At 37.9% G+C, this 16,811-nt stretch overlaps 1 protein-coding gene across 4 annotated transcripts in view; it reads right to left on the bottom strand.

The window, feature by feature from the left end:
* The window catches only part of LOC408740 (phosphatase and actin regulator 4), a 322,845-nt gene that overhangs the window by 270,901 nt on the left and 35,133 nt on the right, over positions 1 to 16,811 (bottom strand). Inside the window, exon 1 of one of the 4 annotated variants that reach the window (XM_006563998.3) lies at positions 14,669 to 14,785. The exons of the other annotated variants lie outside the window; for them this stretch is intronic. Within the exon in view, the coding sequence (XP_006564061.1) occupies positions 14,669 to 14,702 (34 nt within the window). The 5' untranslated portion in view covers positions 14,703 to 14,785. Of the gene's footprint in view, positions 1 to 14,668; positions 14,786 to 16,811 lie in introns of those variants that run through there. 4 annotated transcript variants of the gene reach the window in all.

The raw sequence follows: 16,811 nt of genomic DNA, 5'->3' as shown, positions 1-16,811 counted from the left end.
TCGTGTGTGACGATAATTATGGGAAAAGATTGGAATAAAAATTCAACGAAAATGATTTGGTGAATTGGAATATTTAAATGAAAATTTTATATATTGAACGTGAAATTTTGAATATTTTTTTTGAAAGAAATTGATTTTTGCAACGAAGAAAAAATGTATGGCACTCTTAGATTGGTAAATTCTAGAGAAATCGAATACCAAGTGGATGGTGCCATTGGAGTTTGATATCCCTTTGCGTTGAACCACTTATTTCTTGGAATGTAGAAAAAGCGGTGTGTGTATAAACAAAGGGTATGATAAACAAATTAAAAGGAGTTTGAAGATAGAATTATAAATTTTACTATGCATTTATACAAGAGAAATGAGAAGAGGATTAAAGAAAAACATAAAAACGGAGAGAAATTTGTTTCGTAAACGAAATAAAGATAGTGTTTAAAGTGATGGTCACCCATCCTTCTCGGTGTACGCCGCAATAGGCATTGCACGCGAGAAAGCGAAGAGTGAGAGAACTTAGCGCCACACCAAGCAGTGCTAATACATAAACGATGTTATGTTTCTTTTATATATATATATATATATATATATATATATATTTTATAAAATATATTTTAAGAAATTTATTATTAATTTATTATTAATTTTAATTTATTATTATTAATTTAATTTATTAAATTATTAAATTATTAATTTATTATTATAAATAATTTATTATTTCACAAGAATTACAAAGTTATCAGATTTCACTTTTTCATCCTGCAAATTTTCTTTCTCCGCATTCGTATTCAAGATTCTATAATTAAATCTTTGCTAATGTGAGAAAAAAATTATATTCAATTCGTACTATTTATTTTGATTTGAAAATTTAATAATCGTTATGTAGTTTAATGTCAGCGCATTAAAAATAACTTTTAAATTACACAATTTTAATTTTAATGCCTTGTAAAAGATTTATATCTACGGAATTTCAGGAAATTATGTTTATCAGCTATTAAAAAAGATATTTCGTTTCAATGATTTCACTCATTAAATCTGATTTACGGTTTCTATTCAAACAAAGTTAAAATTGAACAAGCCAAAATTATCTACATTATTTTTTTTCTCCTCCCTTCCTCCCCTGATAAATATCTGATAATACCGGTTACAAAATTCGTACCCCATAATTTACCATCGATTCGAAAAATGTATAACAATAACCTTTGAACAAATTGCTGGAAAGTTGAAGGTGCATTGAAACGTAACTGTTCACCGTGATACTACAAAGCCTGTGTAACGGGCCGATATAATTGATCTAGACGCGTTTATAACATGAGCACGTAAGGTATCGACGTAAGGATCTGCGATCAAGGTGAACTGAAACACGGTTATCGCGAGATCGAACGATAAAACAAAAGGCTGCGTGACTGTGTCCGCCGGATCGTTGGCCAACAGACTGGATAAGACGTTGTTCGACGAGATAATGGCAGGAAATTAATGGCAGCTAAGGGGGATGGGAACAACGGACGGTGTAATGAAGAGATTGCTTTCCTTATTACCGTGTAAATTCATCCTACTTTGCCGCTTTAACGGGGACGCGAGAGGAAGAAATGGAAAGTGAAGCTTCGCGTGAAATTTTATATCAATTAAAATTAATCTCTTCGTTTCGAGAAAATATCTCTAAATATATATTTCTCTATTCGTATTCCAATGCGAAAATTTCTACTTTAAAATATAACTAACGCGAAAATTATTCAACATTCGATATAAAGTTCATCTTACGTTTTTTTATTCACATTACAAACACAGATTAATACAGATTCTCTCTATAAAATATTCTTCGTTTCGAGAATTTCTATTTTAAAATTTAACTGAATAATTAACCATTTTTAATGCTAGATATTTAATCTCTATTCGCATTAGAAACGTTTCATTTAATATAACACTTTATTAATATTTCATATAATATAGGAAGTAAACACCTTGATACAAATCGGATAAATTTCCCCCTGTAAAAGGATCGCGTCTCGCATAAAATTATTTCAACAATTAAAAACGGAACGACCACGACAAATATCAGCATTTAAATACGGAAAATGGTTTAGGGGTTCACGCGTTTAATCGCGTACTTAATAAACTCGTATCTGAAAATTAAATTTCCTCCTTTTTCGCTCGTTACCGCCGTTTGGTCGACAATGGGGTGGGAAAAATTTAATCCCTTTATCGTGCTGATATAATAGCCGGTTAATCTCGATACAATACCCCGCGCAATTGTACAATCTCGGGGAGAGAAAGAGAAGGTGGAACAAGGAGTAAAAAAGTATTCGAAATGTGCCGTCTGATAACCGCAGACGATAACTTCATAATCGAAAATGGCGATCTCCCTTTGGATTAACCTAATGGAATAAATTATTCCAAGTACGAGAAACGCGCCTCCTTTCGTCTCGAGAAACCCTCGAATCTCATTACCCTCTGCTTTCTCGCAACTTCGTTAACGAACAACTCGTTGAACTTGAATTCTTTCTTTTCTTTCTTGCGTATTTTCTTTTTTTTCTCGTTCTCTCTCTCTCTGAACTTCATTTCTCCAACGAATCGTTGATTCTCGAAAGCTGATCAAAGAGAATTTTAAATTTCGTCCCCGAGATCGGCAATCGTTCGAAGCTGTTTTTCGAAGCGGATAACGCACGATCGTGGCCTTGATAGCTCTTTAAAGCATATTTCAGATAGATTACCGGGTAAAAAAGCTCGTCCTGCAAAAAGCGTAAAGGCGGATCGCAGGATTTACGAGAGAGGTGTGTCCTCGAGGAACAAAGCCACTCTCTCTCTTTTCTCTCTCTCTTGATAAACTCTCGACAGATTATTACGAGGGACGATGTTAATATCGCAAAGACTTCAGGTTTCTCACGTACAATGTAAACCCAATGTTCCTTTTGATGACACGAACACTTTTGTGATCCATATTGATATTTGAAAGAGAGAGAGAGATGGTGTTACGATCATGATTGATTTTTTTTTTTTTTATTTATGAAATATGATATACAAAAGAAAATATATCATTGCTTTGATAATGCTTTTATTGTGAAGAAAGATTACATATTAGGAGATTAAAACATAAATATATATACAGGGATTGATGTAGAAGAAGAATTTCAACTTCAATATTTTAAAATAGTTGTATATCTTGAGATGTTAATAACAATTGGAACAAGTTAATGGCAACGCTTGTAATATCTGTTTGTATTTAAACGCTCGAAGGTGCCAAGAAGCGTTTACCGATCCCTCTTGGCAATAAATCAATGTCACAAATTTCTACAATAGATGTCACCCCCGAGTTCCTCTTTCTCAATAACGCGGCGAAGTTGTGACATATTCCAAAGATCATAATGTCCTGTTTAGACGGGTGTCAAAACGTGATTAAAAGCGCCATTCCATTGTCTTGTAGATCGAGGATTTATGAGGGAACTAATCTGATTTATAGTTAACCACGATCATATATAAAATATATATACACGTGATTGGCGGGAAAAAAAATTCAACGATATCTTTGCGATCCATTTGCAACTATTCGCACTTCTCGTCCTCCTTGAAATCTTTACGATTCCGTCCATTATAAGATTCTTCTAACCGCTTTTAACGATATCATGGCATATTTCACATTTCCCCTTCCCTTCGAAATTCCATAAAAAAAAATTTCCATAATTGTTACTCAACCCATTCAAAACAGAAATTTTCCACAATTTCAAACGTGATGATGAAATGTTTCTCCTCCGTTAGAAACCGTTACACAACGATATCTACCAAATAATTACTCGTCGTCGTTGCAGCCTCTTTGAATTATCCCATCGAAACGATCGTGCTTCGAAAAACACGACGATGCGAATCTTTCTAAGCAATTTCATCTCGCGATGGAGCGTTTGCAATTAGAAAGCGAGGAGTGATGGCCGTTTCGTTGACACGGCTTTTGTCTCCGACCGGCGATTATATATATCCTACACCGGCTTCCCTGTCGCGACGAAACGAATATCGAAGGAATGGATCCTTCGAATCGAATTGCACTCGGTTCGAAATGCTCCGGTTTTCTATCGCGCCCGCTGGACCTCGCCGCAAGGACGACCGCAAGGAAATTCCTCGAATGACAGCCCTGCCACCCTCGGAATTCCACCATTCCTTCCCGTTCCTCCGCCAACGGCGATATAACGGGTAGGGCGAAATCGGGACACTGGGTCTCGAGGTGACTTCGATTCGTTGCTTGCGACCAGGAGATTGAAATTGGGCTGTCTTGCAGCTTCGTTTAACGAATCGCGGGCAAGGTCGCGATTGGTATTTCTATTACGATTTTTCGAGTAATGATTCGAGTAACGATTCGATATTCTTCTGAAATATTTATTGAAATTTATTAATAGTTTTCTTTTAGATGTCACGCTATATATTCTTCGTTTTCAAGTTTTGTTGTATTCGAAGATGATGTATTAAAAAAAGTTATGTGTGAGGAAAATTGAACGATTTTCTTTAATTCTTATATTCTTCGATAAAGAAGAATCGAAGGTTGATCGGTTGGAGGAATTACTTGAGCGAATTTTGTCGAGAAGTATCAACAAATCCGAGAGATTGCGCGCATACCAATCATAGTACACGAGAAATCTAAAAAAGAAACAAGTAACTGGAGATTTCCATTTACCAATTTTCCTAACGGCGAAGAGAGATTTGGAGAGAGAAAGAGAGAGAAGATGTTACTTCGATCGAAATATTCCCGGACTTCGCAATCCCAGCGAAACGCAACGCGAATGCAAAGCGTTTCCCGATGGAACGTCTTCCCGCGGATATCTGGAACTTTCGAAGCGGCCGTCTGTCGAGCAAATTGCGTGAAAGGATTAGTTTGCTAACCGAGCGAGATAGTTTCGAGAGGAGGCGCTGAGAGGAGGGGGAGGCCGTCGCGAGAATTTCTCCTCCGTTTCCCTTCGATTAACGCGCGATCGAACGCGAAATATCATCCTCCTTTTCCTTCTTTTCCCCAACAAAACAACGAAACAGTGACCCGAATCAGCGAATTTCTCCATTTCCCCTCGGGAAAAGTGAAGCGTAACGTGGAAATGGGCATCGCCATTTCTTGTCTCCGTTTCGTGAAATCGATAGCGCAGTTGTATATCCTCGATAATGGAGTAAGAGGCTAAACTGTAAAGTAGCTTGAAAAAAAAAGAATATCAATTCGATCGATGTTTCTTTCTCTCAGATAAAAATTTCTCCCTCGAATCGGCTTTTCGCCGATTTTCATATCGACCTTAGAAATAAGAGATCGGTCGATGCGAATAAAGAGAATTTTATCGCTTTGGTCGAAAGATAAAATGATCCACAACGATTTCTTCTTTAAAAAATTTTTCCACGAGACAAGCGTTACCACCAAGTTTCCATAATCGTTGTCAAAGTGATTTTAGCGCGAGAATTAAAAATTAAACGGTCGTAAGATCGTGGTCGTTGAAATTATAAGCGGACACAGGGTTTCGCAATGATTCGCAATATCAGGCAGGAAACGTGCACTCGAATGTTTTTACCAGGCATCACTCGACCGTAGGGGCAACGAACGCCGAGTAGTTTCTATTAGAACGTATATACACCTTCTCTCCCGATCTCGAGATACCCGTTTCGCGAGGTCGTGGCTGAATAATTAAAGAACGAAATGTGAACCTGCTCGCAGCCCTCAACTCCTTCCTCCTCCTTTTCTTCTTCTTCTCCTCTCGTAACGGCTTAAGAAGAACGTCGGTAAAAGACGCAGCTTATATCATCGTTCGATAGCTATAATTGATCCTCACTTCGAAGATCAAAGCGATCCGTTATACGATCAAAACGGGTATTAAAAAAATTCTAATTATAATATATCTCTCGTCCGTTCGATTAAGCGAACTCTCTTGCGCTTTGTTCGCTAGATTTTTGGAGAAGATCAGACGTTCCATCGTGAACAGAAATTATGATAGACGTTGCAAGAATCGATTTGGATGAAATTTTATTATGGAACGAGTATCGAGAAAGGTATTTCATTGTTTCGAAATTAAAAGAGATCGAACGTGGGAAAAGAAGAAGAGGATCATCGAAAACTGAAATGAGGACGAAGAGAGAGAGATGGAGGGAAAAGCGAATCACAACAAAGCGTAACGACGTAATTTGCGTATAACAGTAATCGCGAAATTTCTCTGGCTGGTGCAACACTCGATTGCGACAGAGTGACCATAGAGAAGGTTACGAGTGCATAACGATCGAGTGGAATGCGACACAAGAAGCGCGCGCGGCACCGCGCGTTATGTGGCAACCGGTTTGAAATAACTCGCGCAACTCTAGGTCGGTCTAAAATAAAGAAAGCACGAGGAGGTTTCGCTTTGCATGTCAATGAAACGGCGCGGTTGTTCCTGCGGAACGGCAACGAGATAAATTACATCGTTGCGGGGGAACATCAAACGTGATGCGCAGGGGGTGGACCAGGGGGTGGGTTAATAATAAAAGGAAAGCCGTTTCCATATATCGTGCACCGCCTATCCATAAACTATTCATAACCGTGAAACCGTGGATTAATTAATCAACGACGTATCGATCCGTTATCAACGGTTTTTCGTTGATTTTCCTTCGCGATTCTTCGATTCTGGAATTTGGAAACTTTGACGAGCACTCTGGAATGATTTCAATTCCGTACGTTTAAATTTTGCGTAAATAAAATCGTCAAACTCGATCGATATCGAACCATCATATACACGCCTCGAATTTCTACGTATCGAACTACGCCAATTTCTTTCACGCGCGATAAAAGTGTTGAATTAAAATAAAAACGAGGAGAACGTCCAATTATCGTCTTCTGCTTCTACCACGAATCGATCAAAGTTTTTGCTCAGGAAAGGGAGGGAGGAAAGCCGCAATTTTCAAACACTTTCCAAACGCCGCCTCGAACGCACCACCCTCCTATCGTACAATCGTTACGATAAACGCTTCGTAATTAATAGTTTCGCTCGAAGGAGAAGTAAAACGCGATTTCGAGGGTGAATAGAGTATGCAAGTGCGTAAGTAAGAAAGGACGTATATACGATCGATATTCGTATCGTTCTGCAATCTCGTAGATAATTAATAGTCGCGTCGATGTAACTTCAATGTTGCTTGAGTGATGGATGCACGCACCATTCGTCCCGAAAACAACGATTTTCTTGGCGCGATTTTATTTGGACATGTCACGTGAATTAAGACTATTTTGCTCTCGATTCAATCAATAATTCGCACTTTCCATTAAAAAGTATTAAAATTATCGGAAGAGTTTGAGAAAATATATTACATATCTCTCGTACACTTTAGAAAGGAAAGATATTCAATACTGATATTTGAAACTTTAAAACGCGATGCTTTTATAGGAAGATAAAGAATTTCAAATACTCGAATTCAAGTTTCTGATAATTCCCCGATAAATTCAGAAAGTTCCATCCGAATCGATCACAATTTATCGCGCGCTTGATGAATCGATTCCATCTCGCCGATAGGTTATTTACGGCAGAGAGATGGATTTTTCTTTTTTTAAATTGCTCCCTTCTCGCTCTTATTTTAGCGCGAAAAGGAGGGGGGAGAGAAGAAAAAAAGAAAAAAAAAAAACGAAGTTTCTCTGAAAGGAGAGCGAAATACCGCACGCATTATCCGGTAATCGGTGGATGGAAAGCGAGGATCGTTTACGCACGATTTCACGGTAATGGCCGCGTTCGATGAGCGATAACATTGGATAAATCTGAGAGGATAGCGCTAGCTTTAAGTCATCGGCATCGATAATCGGTTGAAACGAGGAGGCCGATAATAAATTTCATGGTTCTTAGAGACGGCGACAACGCTTGTGGTTACACGCTCTGTTTTTCATCACGGTGAAACCGGTCGCGGTTTTTCGAGCCGTGGAAACATTCAACGAGCATCCCACAAATTCTAGAATTATACGTTGCATAAAATATTATACGGAATAATATTCCTAGTGGGGGAAGAGAATCGGATTAATACAAGTCTCTCCCGAACGAATATTTTCCTCAAAACAAACCCTTCTCTTCTCCCTTCTTTCTTTCGTATCCAGAACGTTTCGCCAGTTGTAATACAAAGGAAACAAAAATGATGGAAAATAAGGAGAAACGAAGGCAATCCTGCCATTTCCGGCAGGGGGTGAGACCTGTTATTGAAATAGTTTCATCGACCATTATTACCCCCGCTATTTCGTGCCGAAACCTCTTTTCCTTCTCTCGTAAAATAAATATATTGGGGTCGAAGAACGTCCATTTCCCGCGAAACTTTTTCAAAAAAAATTCGACAATCTTACAATTCATCATTCTTTTTAATTTAATTATTTGCCCAATTTCCCAACTTGCGTTTCGTTGAAAAATTGGATTACGAGCTTCCTCTTCGGCGGAGATTCGAATCGAGACTTGAAATTTAAATTTCAAAACGAGGAGGGGATCAAAGCCAGGGAAGAGAGGGAAGGATTTTAAAATGGAGATGGAACGTTAATGTATAGCCGATGATTTTCTTTCGATCGATGCAATATCGTAATTACCCATGGCACGGGATACAGAGGGATATTCGATTATGCGTATCGTATATAAACCCCCGTGGCTGACAGCTAATGTCAATGATAAACGATTCCGCCCTTGGCCGCCGATATCGACATCGGCTAAAAATATATTTAGAGAGGATCGGTGAGGATCGATCTCGCGCGTTCATCTCGGTACGGTGGGAAAAGTATGATGATCCTTGGTTGAAACTTGGTAAAAATAAAGATGCTTCGAGATTGAAAATAAAGCCACGAGGATGCGTGTCTTCGATATTACTTTTTAAAAGCGTGGACAGGGTATAAATAGTTGGGATAGGATGCATAGGAATTTTCTCTCTTCCTCGCCTATTTTCCTCCCCTTTCGTGCAAACGAAATATATAACTGCACGAGGATTATTTTACCTCATCCTAAAAAGCTTATTATTTAAATTTATACATTTCGTGTTCTTCGTTTAATAATTGCACGGAAAATAAAAAAATTATCGTATCTTCTTAAAAACAAATTTAGGCATTTCCTGTAAAAAATATAATTTTGCACGCGTGAGAGACATAATTTATTGGAATGGAATAAGAAAAGTAGTAATAGAAGAGGATCGTTGGGGGGAGGAATGGCGGCAAAGAAAAGGAAAAAAAAGAAAGAATCCATCCACGCCCCTTCCTTTCCTTCGACTTTCAACTTTTCCATCGGCGATACTTGTACTCCCGTATAACCCCACACCGAATCTTGGCAAACACTTTGCACGTATTTTTCACGACCCCTTTTTCCCTTCCCACCCCCTCCCCGAGTTCAATATGCGAGCGACACAAGCGCGTAACGCGATCAAACTTTCACGATCGCGCGAGAGAACGGCTTGAATACTGGAGAGGCGAAGGTGGATCCATCCGGCGGGATGAAAGGGCGGAAGTTGTTCCACGCGGAATTCGCCACGCGACCGGAAACAGGCAGAAAGGAGAGTACTTCACAAGCGGAGTACAATAGAGAGAGAAAAAATGGAATTCAAGTCTCAAACTTATTTAATTGCAAATTAAATTCTCGGCTTACTCCTAAGAGGATTTAGATTAAATAATTAAGCAAACAAAGGATGATTAATCTCGTTTGTCAAAATTATTTCATAATCGTGTAATTCTTCCTCTGAAAAGTTCGAGGATGATGATAATAATAATAATAACAACAACGTGCACAAATATTAATTCGAAAATCCTGGCTCGCCTAAGAAAAAGGGAAAAATTGATTCGTTTCTATAATCCAAATTCCTAAAAAAAAAAAAAAAATTAAAGGCGATAAATCGAAAGATTCGATGACAAAAGATATAGAGAATTTTTCTCAGAAAAGTTCGAGGATAACGATAATAATAATAACAACAACGTGCACAAATATTAATTAGAAAAAGCTGACTCGCCTAAGAAAAATTGATTCGTTTCTATAATCGAAATGTAAAAAAAAAAAATTAAAGGTGATAAATTTTGAAAATAAGTCTCAATTGCTCGAGTAAATAGATGAGAATACAAAATCGGGAAAGATTCGATGACAAAAGATATAAAGAATTTTTCTCAGAAAAATTCGAGATTGATAATAATAATAATAACAAGAACGTGCACAAATATTAATTCGAAAATCCTGGCTCGCCTAAGAAAAAGGAAAAATTGATTCGTTTCTGTCATCGAAATTCCTAAAAAAAAAAAAGAAAAAAATTAAAGACGATAAATTTTGAAAATAAGTCTCAATTGCTCGAGTAAATAGGCGAGAATACAGAATCGGGAAAGATCCGATGACAAAGGATATAGAGAATTTTTCTGTGTTCGATAAATGTGGTACTTTACCACGAACTCAATCTCCGTCGAATAACAAAACAGTTTCTTTGCACAACCCACTCTAACCTACTTTAACCTACTTTTCTATGCCCGAAATATCCATCCCGAGATCCTTGCTTCCAGACGCTTCCTTTAAAATTCACCCTCGTGTAACCAACATTACGAGCAAGCATCCAAGCGTACACCCATCCGGCGGAAAGGGGTGGAAAGAAAATCTTCCGGTCCGGTAGACGATATATACATCAACACATTTGCTGCTCTTGTGCAAGACTTATTCTTTGAATCGAATCAGATTACTTGAAGAAACAAACTTCCGTGTAGTTTTTAATTTTCTTGAATTCGTCCAATAAAGCAATTCATTAAATCTTCGTTAAGATGATTTGAAGAATATTCCAAATCTAAAGAAAATTTATTTGAATTGTTCCCTAATTCTTTGATTGCTTAACGTAAATAAATGTATACATACAAATTTCCTACCAACTCTTTGATTATTCAACGTATTTGACGTAAATAAATGTATACATACAAATTTCCTATCAACTCTTTAATTATTCACTATAAATAAATATATATATAAATATAAAATAATCCGCGATAAATATTACATTCGGAGAATAAAATCAACACGCGTTTGATTCTTTTCTAATCTAACGATTGATATAACGATTGATATAACGATTTCAAGAACAACGTAAATAAATATATACATACAAATTTCAATCAACTCTTTGATTATTCACTATAAATAAATATATATATATATATATATATATATAAATATAAAATAATCCGCGATAAATTATATTTGGATATATTACAATTATATTACAAACAAGAAATATTTCATTCGGAGAATAAAATCAACACTCGTTCGATTCTTTTCTAATCTAACGATTGATATAACGATTTCAAGAACAACATAAGTAAATATATACATACAAATTTCCTATCAACTCTTTGATCATTCATTATAAATAAATACATATATATAAATATAAAATAATCCGTGATAAATATTATATTCGGATATATTACAATTATATAACAAACAATAAATATTACATTCGGAGAATAAAATCAATCAATCTAACGATTGATATAACGATTTCAAGAACAAAGTTGTACGCGCTTACAATTTCGCAACGGTTCGTCCGAAGAGAAGAAGGAAAAAGTAAAAAGAAAAAAAAAAAGGAAGAATGAGAAACGTGTCTGGAATGGTCTCTCGCGGCGCCGCGACGACTCATTGTTACGTAACGACTGTCACCCTCCACGCGAGGAAGAAAATCGTTCCACCCCTCTTTCTCGTGTCCGAGTTCGGTCCGCCACTATGGAATATGCTATCGTCTCTTGGAACGAAGGGTGAAAAACGAAAGGGGGCGAGGCAAGGATGAAGAAATCGGGCGGAAGGATGTTTGTCCTTTAAAGGATGCCACTTCACGCCGGAAGTTAACACTTGCGCGACGTGTACACGGATAGTGGAAAATTGGGCCGCTCGCCTCGGACGTAACAGGGATTCCTGTGTAATCCTTTAAAATGTTTTGGGATCGGATCAAGCTTAGACACCAGGCTTTCTGGGATCCATTCTGTGGAGGCGAGAAGAGTTTCGATCGTCGATGAGGAATTTTGGATTTGAAATTTTATTTAATTAAAAGTGACACGAATCTTGAATTTTAGACAAGAGAAAATGTATCTGGAGATTTTCAAAAACTAGTCGTTTAGAAATCGTATTTAGAAGTATGTTGAAATTTAAAAATCAGATTAATTTTAACTGTAAAATAAAAAAAAAAAAAATTGCAATGGAAATTTTTGGACGAAAGATATTTCGAGAAGCAATTATTCGTTGCTAAATTCGAATCTTCGTTTCGAGAAATAAGAAGAAGATTCGAGAAAGGGGGAAAGAGTCGAGCAAGATGTACAAGTGGAAAGTTTCGAGAGAGGGGGGCATATTGAAAAGTTTTACGATCTATTAAAAGTTTTTCGCGAGTGATAATTACGCGGCATTGATTCAAGCCGATTTCTCCGGACGATTCCTCTTCCTCGAATTTTTGAAGGTTACACTCGAGTCTTTATCCCTCCCCTGTCCGTTCAATCGATGACCCAAATGCTTTGCGTGTGGGTCGCCGCCAACTCGATGCACAAAAGAATGCTCCTCGAAGCGACTCTCCTCTCAACCCTTATCTATCTTACACGCCTCTTAATTCGTGGCTTACGATCTTATTTGCATCAACAATATCATTTCTATTTTATTATCTCGAATCGATACAAGATAATGCGGAATTGGGAATGGAAAAACTTTTTCGAGAGGAAATCAACGAAGTTGATTCGATTCGTCAAACTCAAGTTCGTCAAACTTGAAGAAATTTTCTAAAAATTTTAATCAAAAAAAAACCCGATATATTTTCAACAATCTCGGTTTATAAAATTAAATATTTTCGGATGTGCACACAACTGACAATTGCACGCAAGCATCGTTCGCTTGAACATGATCAGCAAGCAAAGATTGAATCGTTTCATTTTTCCAGCGTAATCGCGATTCTCGAGATAACAGCGTAATGGATATTTACATCAGCAATTTCGCAAATGCGATACTTTGTGTAGTATTGTATACATTTCGCGATAACTAGCTTCCCCGTTTTTATTTGATCCTTTATGCGCGTCACGTATTTTTGCATTGGCAAGCTCGATGTATCGCGGAACCCCCTGCCCCCTCTCTATTAACGAGGAGGATCCGTTTTATGGTTTCTCGATTATCCGACCTTCCATTTATTCCACGTATTAAGAATTTATATATATATATATGTACGATGATGAAACAATCGTTACGATCGAAACGACAATACTCGGTCGTTTTATATCCATTACTGTATTTGTAAGTGCCTGTAATAAGCATCGAGAGCGATATTCAACACCGTGAATATACGTACGTGCTTGAAGAGGAAGTTGCACGTAATGGTAATTTCATGAATAAATATTATTTTCATTTTTCCTTTGCAACGTGCAAACAATGCACGTTGATCGAATTTTATTTATTTATTTATTTTTTCGTCACGATGCTATTAATAAACTATCGTTTGAATTTCTAATACGTAAATAAATAATGTAATGTAAATTCAATTCTAAATATAGAATATATAGTTACGTATAATAATACTACAAGTTAAAGTCTAATTCTTAAAAAGAATTACATTACATTACGTTAATCGATTTTTTTATTCGAATCGTTCGAATTTCTGGTAAATAAATAAATAATAATATAAATTTAATTCTAAAGGAATATAATATACCATAAGATAAAGTCTGATTTGTTAAAGTTTCCAAAGAAATTATATATTACATCAAACGATTCGATTAAATGTTTAAAAGATTGGAAAGAGAATGGAAGGAAAAAAATTTCCAGAAAAGTTCATTATCGAAACGAAACGGAATAACCCACATTCTCGCGCGCGAAATATCGCTTTTAATCTCGTCACATTCCAACATGACGCGCAAACGTACACAATTCCGATTCCAGGCAGCCAAGGCATCGATAAATCGCGCGTGTCTACTTCGAACGATTCGTTCGCCCGACGAATTAATTCGCGACACGCGTATTCATTCTCTCTCCGCGGCACGTGGTCGGATAATGCATTTCCACGATCCGAATAATTCGAATGATTTTCGACGACTCGTTGATCGGCGGAAAATAGGATTCGCTCAGCAAAGGGATACTTTTCAAGAGAATTTGCCACGAATTTGTTATTTGAATTGAAAAAAAGAGAGAAGAGGAAGGAGAAGAAGAAGAAGAGAAAAAGAGATATCTTCGACAAATCGGCATTTCTGACAAACGCAACGCGAGATAATCGAGTTGTTTGTTACAAACTTTTGCTTTTCCATCGATGGCGTCGTTACGTAAAAAGTCCTTTGTATTCATCGCACAATGGACAATCGTTTATCGATAAATCGGGACGAGGTTGAGCTCGCGTTATCGCGAAGAAAGGAGAACTTTTGAATAAAAATGGTTTAAATGATTAAACGAAATAAATCCTCGTGAAAAACGAGAAAGGAATTAAACTCTCATCAATCCATAACTATTTTAACTAATAACATACGTACATACACATTAAACTCGTGCCATTAAATTCTGATATATTCTCTCATATTTTCTAAAAAACATACAGATTAAACATTTAATCAATTATCATATATCTTATCTAATAATATTTTTCTCGATTGAAATATAAATCTATCGACGCTTAATCTCGAGAGAAAAAGAGGAGGAAGAATTTGCAATAGAAAAGAACGATTGATCTTGTGTGCGAGGAAAATAGTTAGAAGCAAATCAAAATGGACACATACCATCCTTGAAAGGGCCGAATCGCAACAAGCTCATCTCACCAAGCGCCTTAAACCAAATATCGACGGTATATCAGCGAAATAGTATCATCGGCCTGGACACCGATAATTCGGTGGGGCGGGAAAACAGCGGGGTCCAGCGATGTGTTCCGGAACGAAGCGTGTCTTCATCGACGAACGGTGTCACGCGAAATAGCAAGGCCGACCCTGAACGCCGTCCGGTGAACCGTTCCTCATCGTACGCGATACCGTTCCTCGCCTCGCAACGAGGAAGCAACCCAAGCCTCCTCCGCTCGATCGATTCACCGTACGCCCCGTTGAATATTCACGAAACGATCTCGGGAACAATCGAGCCGGATTTGCATCGATTTTATTGCGTATCTCGAGAGGATCTCGTTGTAAACAACAAATTTTTTTTCCCCTCTCTCTCTCAACTTCCCCGTATTCCAAGTATTCCGCTTCGGATCGGAGCAAATTGAGAGAAACTCTTTTCACGATCGCCCTTTGTCTCCTCTCGATCGTCCACGTGTACCCTCTCGCGAAATGGAGCGGAACGAAAGTTTCGAGGGCGAGGCACAATCGATCTCTCTGTAACGTCTGTTGAGAAACTTGACGGAACAGTGGTTAACGGCCGACTCGTGAAAGTACGTCGAGGACGAGCGGTTTTCCGGTTTCGTTTAAGAGTAATCTAAAGTTAATTAACCGATGATCATCCATGGATGGATGTCGATATGCTTGTACACAGTTCGTCGAATCGACAGTTGCTTTTTATCCTCGATGTTGTCGAAGGAAAGTATCGTTTGTTTGTTTGCACTTGCTCGACGATGCACTTGAACCGTGTCGCGTGACAGTGCATAGGCCTCGTTGCGAGGCTTCCATCGATCCACCCAACTAATCCGATGTTATATTCCACTGAGTTTGTATATCGCAAACTGTCACACCTTCCAAACTATATTTAACACGATTATTTAATCTTACGCTCTCCGTTTAATCGCTCCACATCCGCATTGCACTTCACCGAATTCCCCTTATTTCAATCTTTCATGTTCCTCAATATTTCGATCCAACAATATTCTTTCTTTTTCGGTTACACCTCTCGTGAAAATTCAAATTGATAGGATAAAAATGAGAATAGTGGATGATCCATCGATCGAATTTCTTTTAATCCACGTAGAAAAATTGCGGAGAAATCGCGCACGGCCCGTCTTCGTCAACGGTATCCGATATACTGGAGAGGTGTTTACATGGTCGAAGAACGTGGCCACCGCACCTTGCCGGGCTTCCGTCACCTCAATTATACCGGCACCACGCCGATCCACCCGTCAACTATCCTTCCCCTAACGCGGGAAGGAAAGGTGGGCAGAGGAGAAGCTTTGTGACCAGCCGAGCGGCGGTTGATTGGCAGCGAGCGAGCCGGCCATGGTGTGTCGTGGTGGTACGTGGCCGAGAATAGACTGGTGGAATCGATGGCACAAGCTATAGGGATCGAACCGACGCAAATAGGCCGTGGGACCCCCAGACGGAGCCGCGGGGAGGAAGAAGGTCATGGGATCTCGATCGTGGCGATCGATCCGGTCGCGAGACATCCGTCGCGTGTCCGTCCAATTTTATTTCGAGGATCGACGAGTTGATTTGTGGCGAGTCGAAGCCGGGAATATCTCCTCTCGATTAACGTATATTTTGCACCATGCTTTTTTTGAGATGGAATTTTGTTGCAGGATTGGAACGTTTCGTAAAATTGAAGAATTTTTCTTTGGAGTTTGCAATTGTTATGGAGTTATGCCATAAGATTGGTATAGAGAATAATAAATGAATTTTTCAAGTAATTAATTCCTCACGAAACTTTTGGAATTTTTATTTTTCTGGATTTGGAATTGCTATAAAGCTGCCATAGAGGATGATACGAATTTTTCAAGTAATTAATTCTTTATGAAATTTTTGGAATTTTCATTTTTCTGGATTTGGAATTGCTATGGAATTGCCATAGAGGATGATACGCTTTTCGATACGAATTTTTCAAGCAATTAATCCCTTATGAAACTTTTGGAATTTTCATTTTTCTGGATTTGGAATTGCTATGAAGCTGCCATAGAGAATGATACGCTTTTCAAATTTTTCAAGTAATTAATTCCTTACGAAACTTTTG

The sequence above is a fragment of the Apis mellifera genome, linkage group LG3 (assembly GCF_003254395.2).
Source record: "Apis mellifera strain DH4 linkage group LG3, Amel_HAv3.1, whole genome shotgun sequence".
Taxonomy (NCBI): Eukaryota; Metazoa; Arthropoda; class Insecta; order Hymenoptera; family Apidae; genus Apis; species Apis mellifera.
This window is presented reverse-complemented; position numbering and strand designations above follow the sequence as displayed.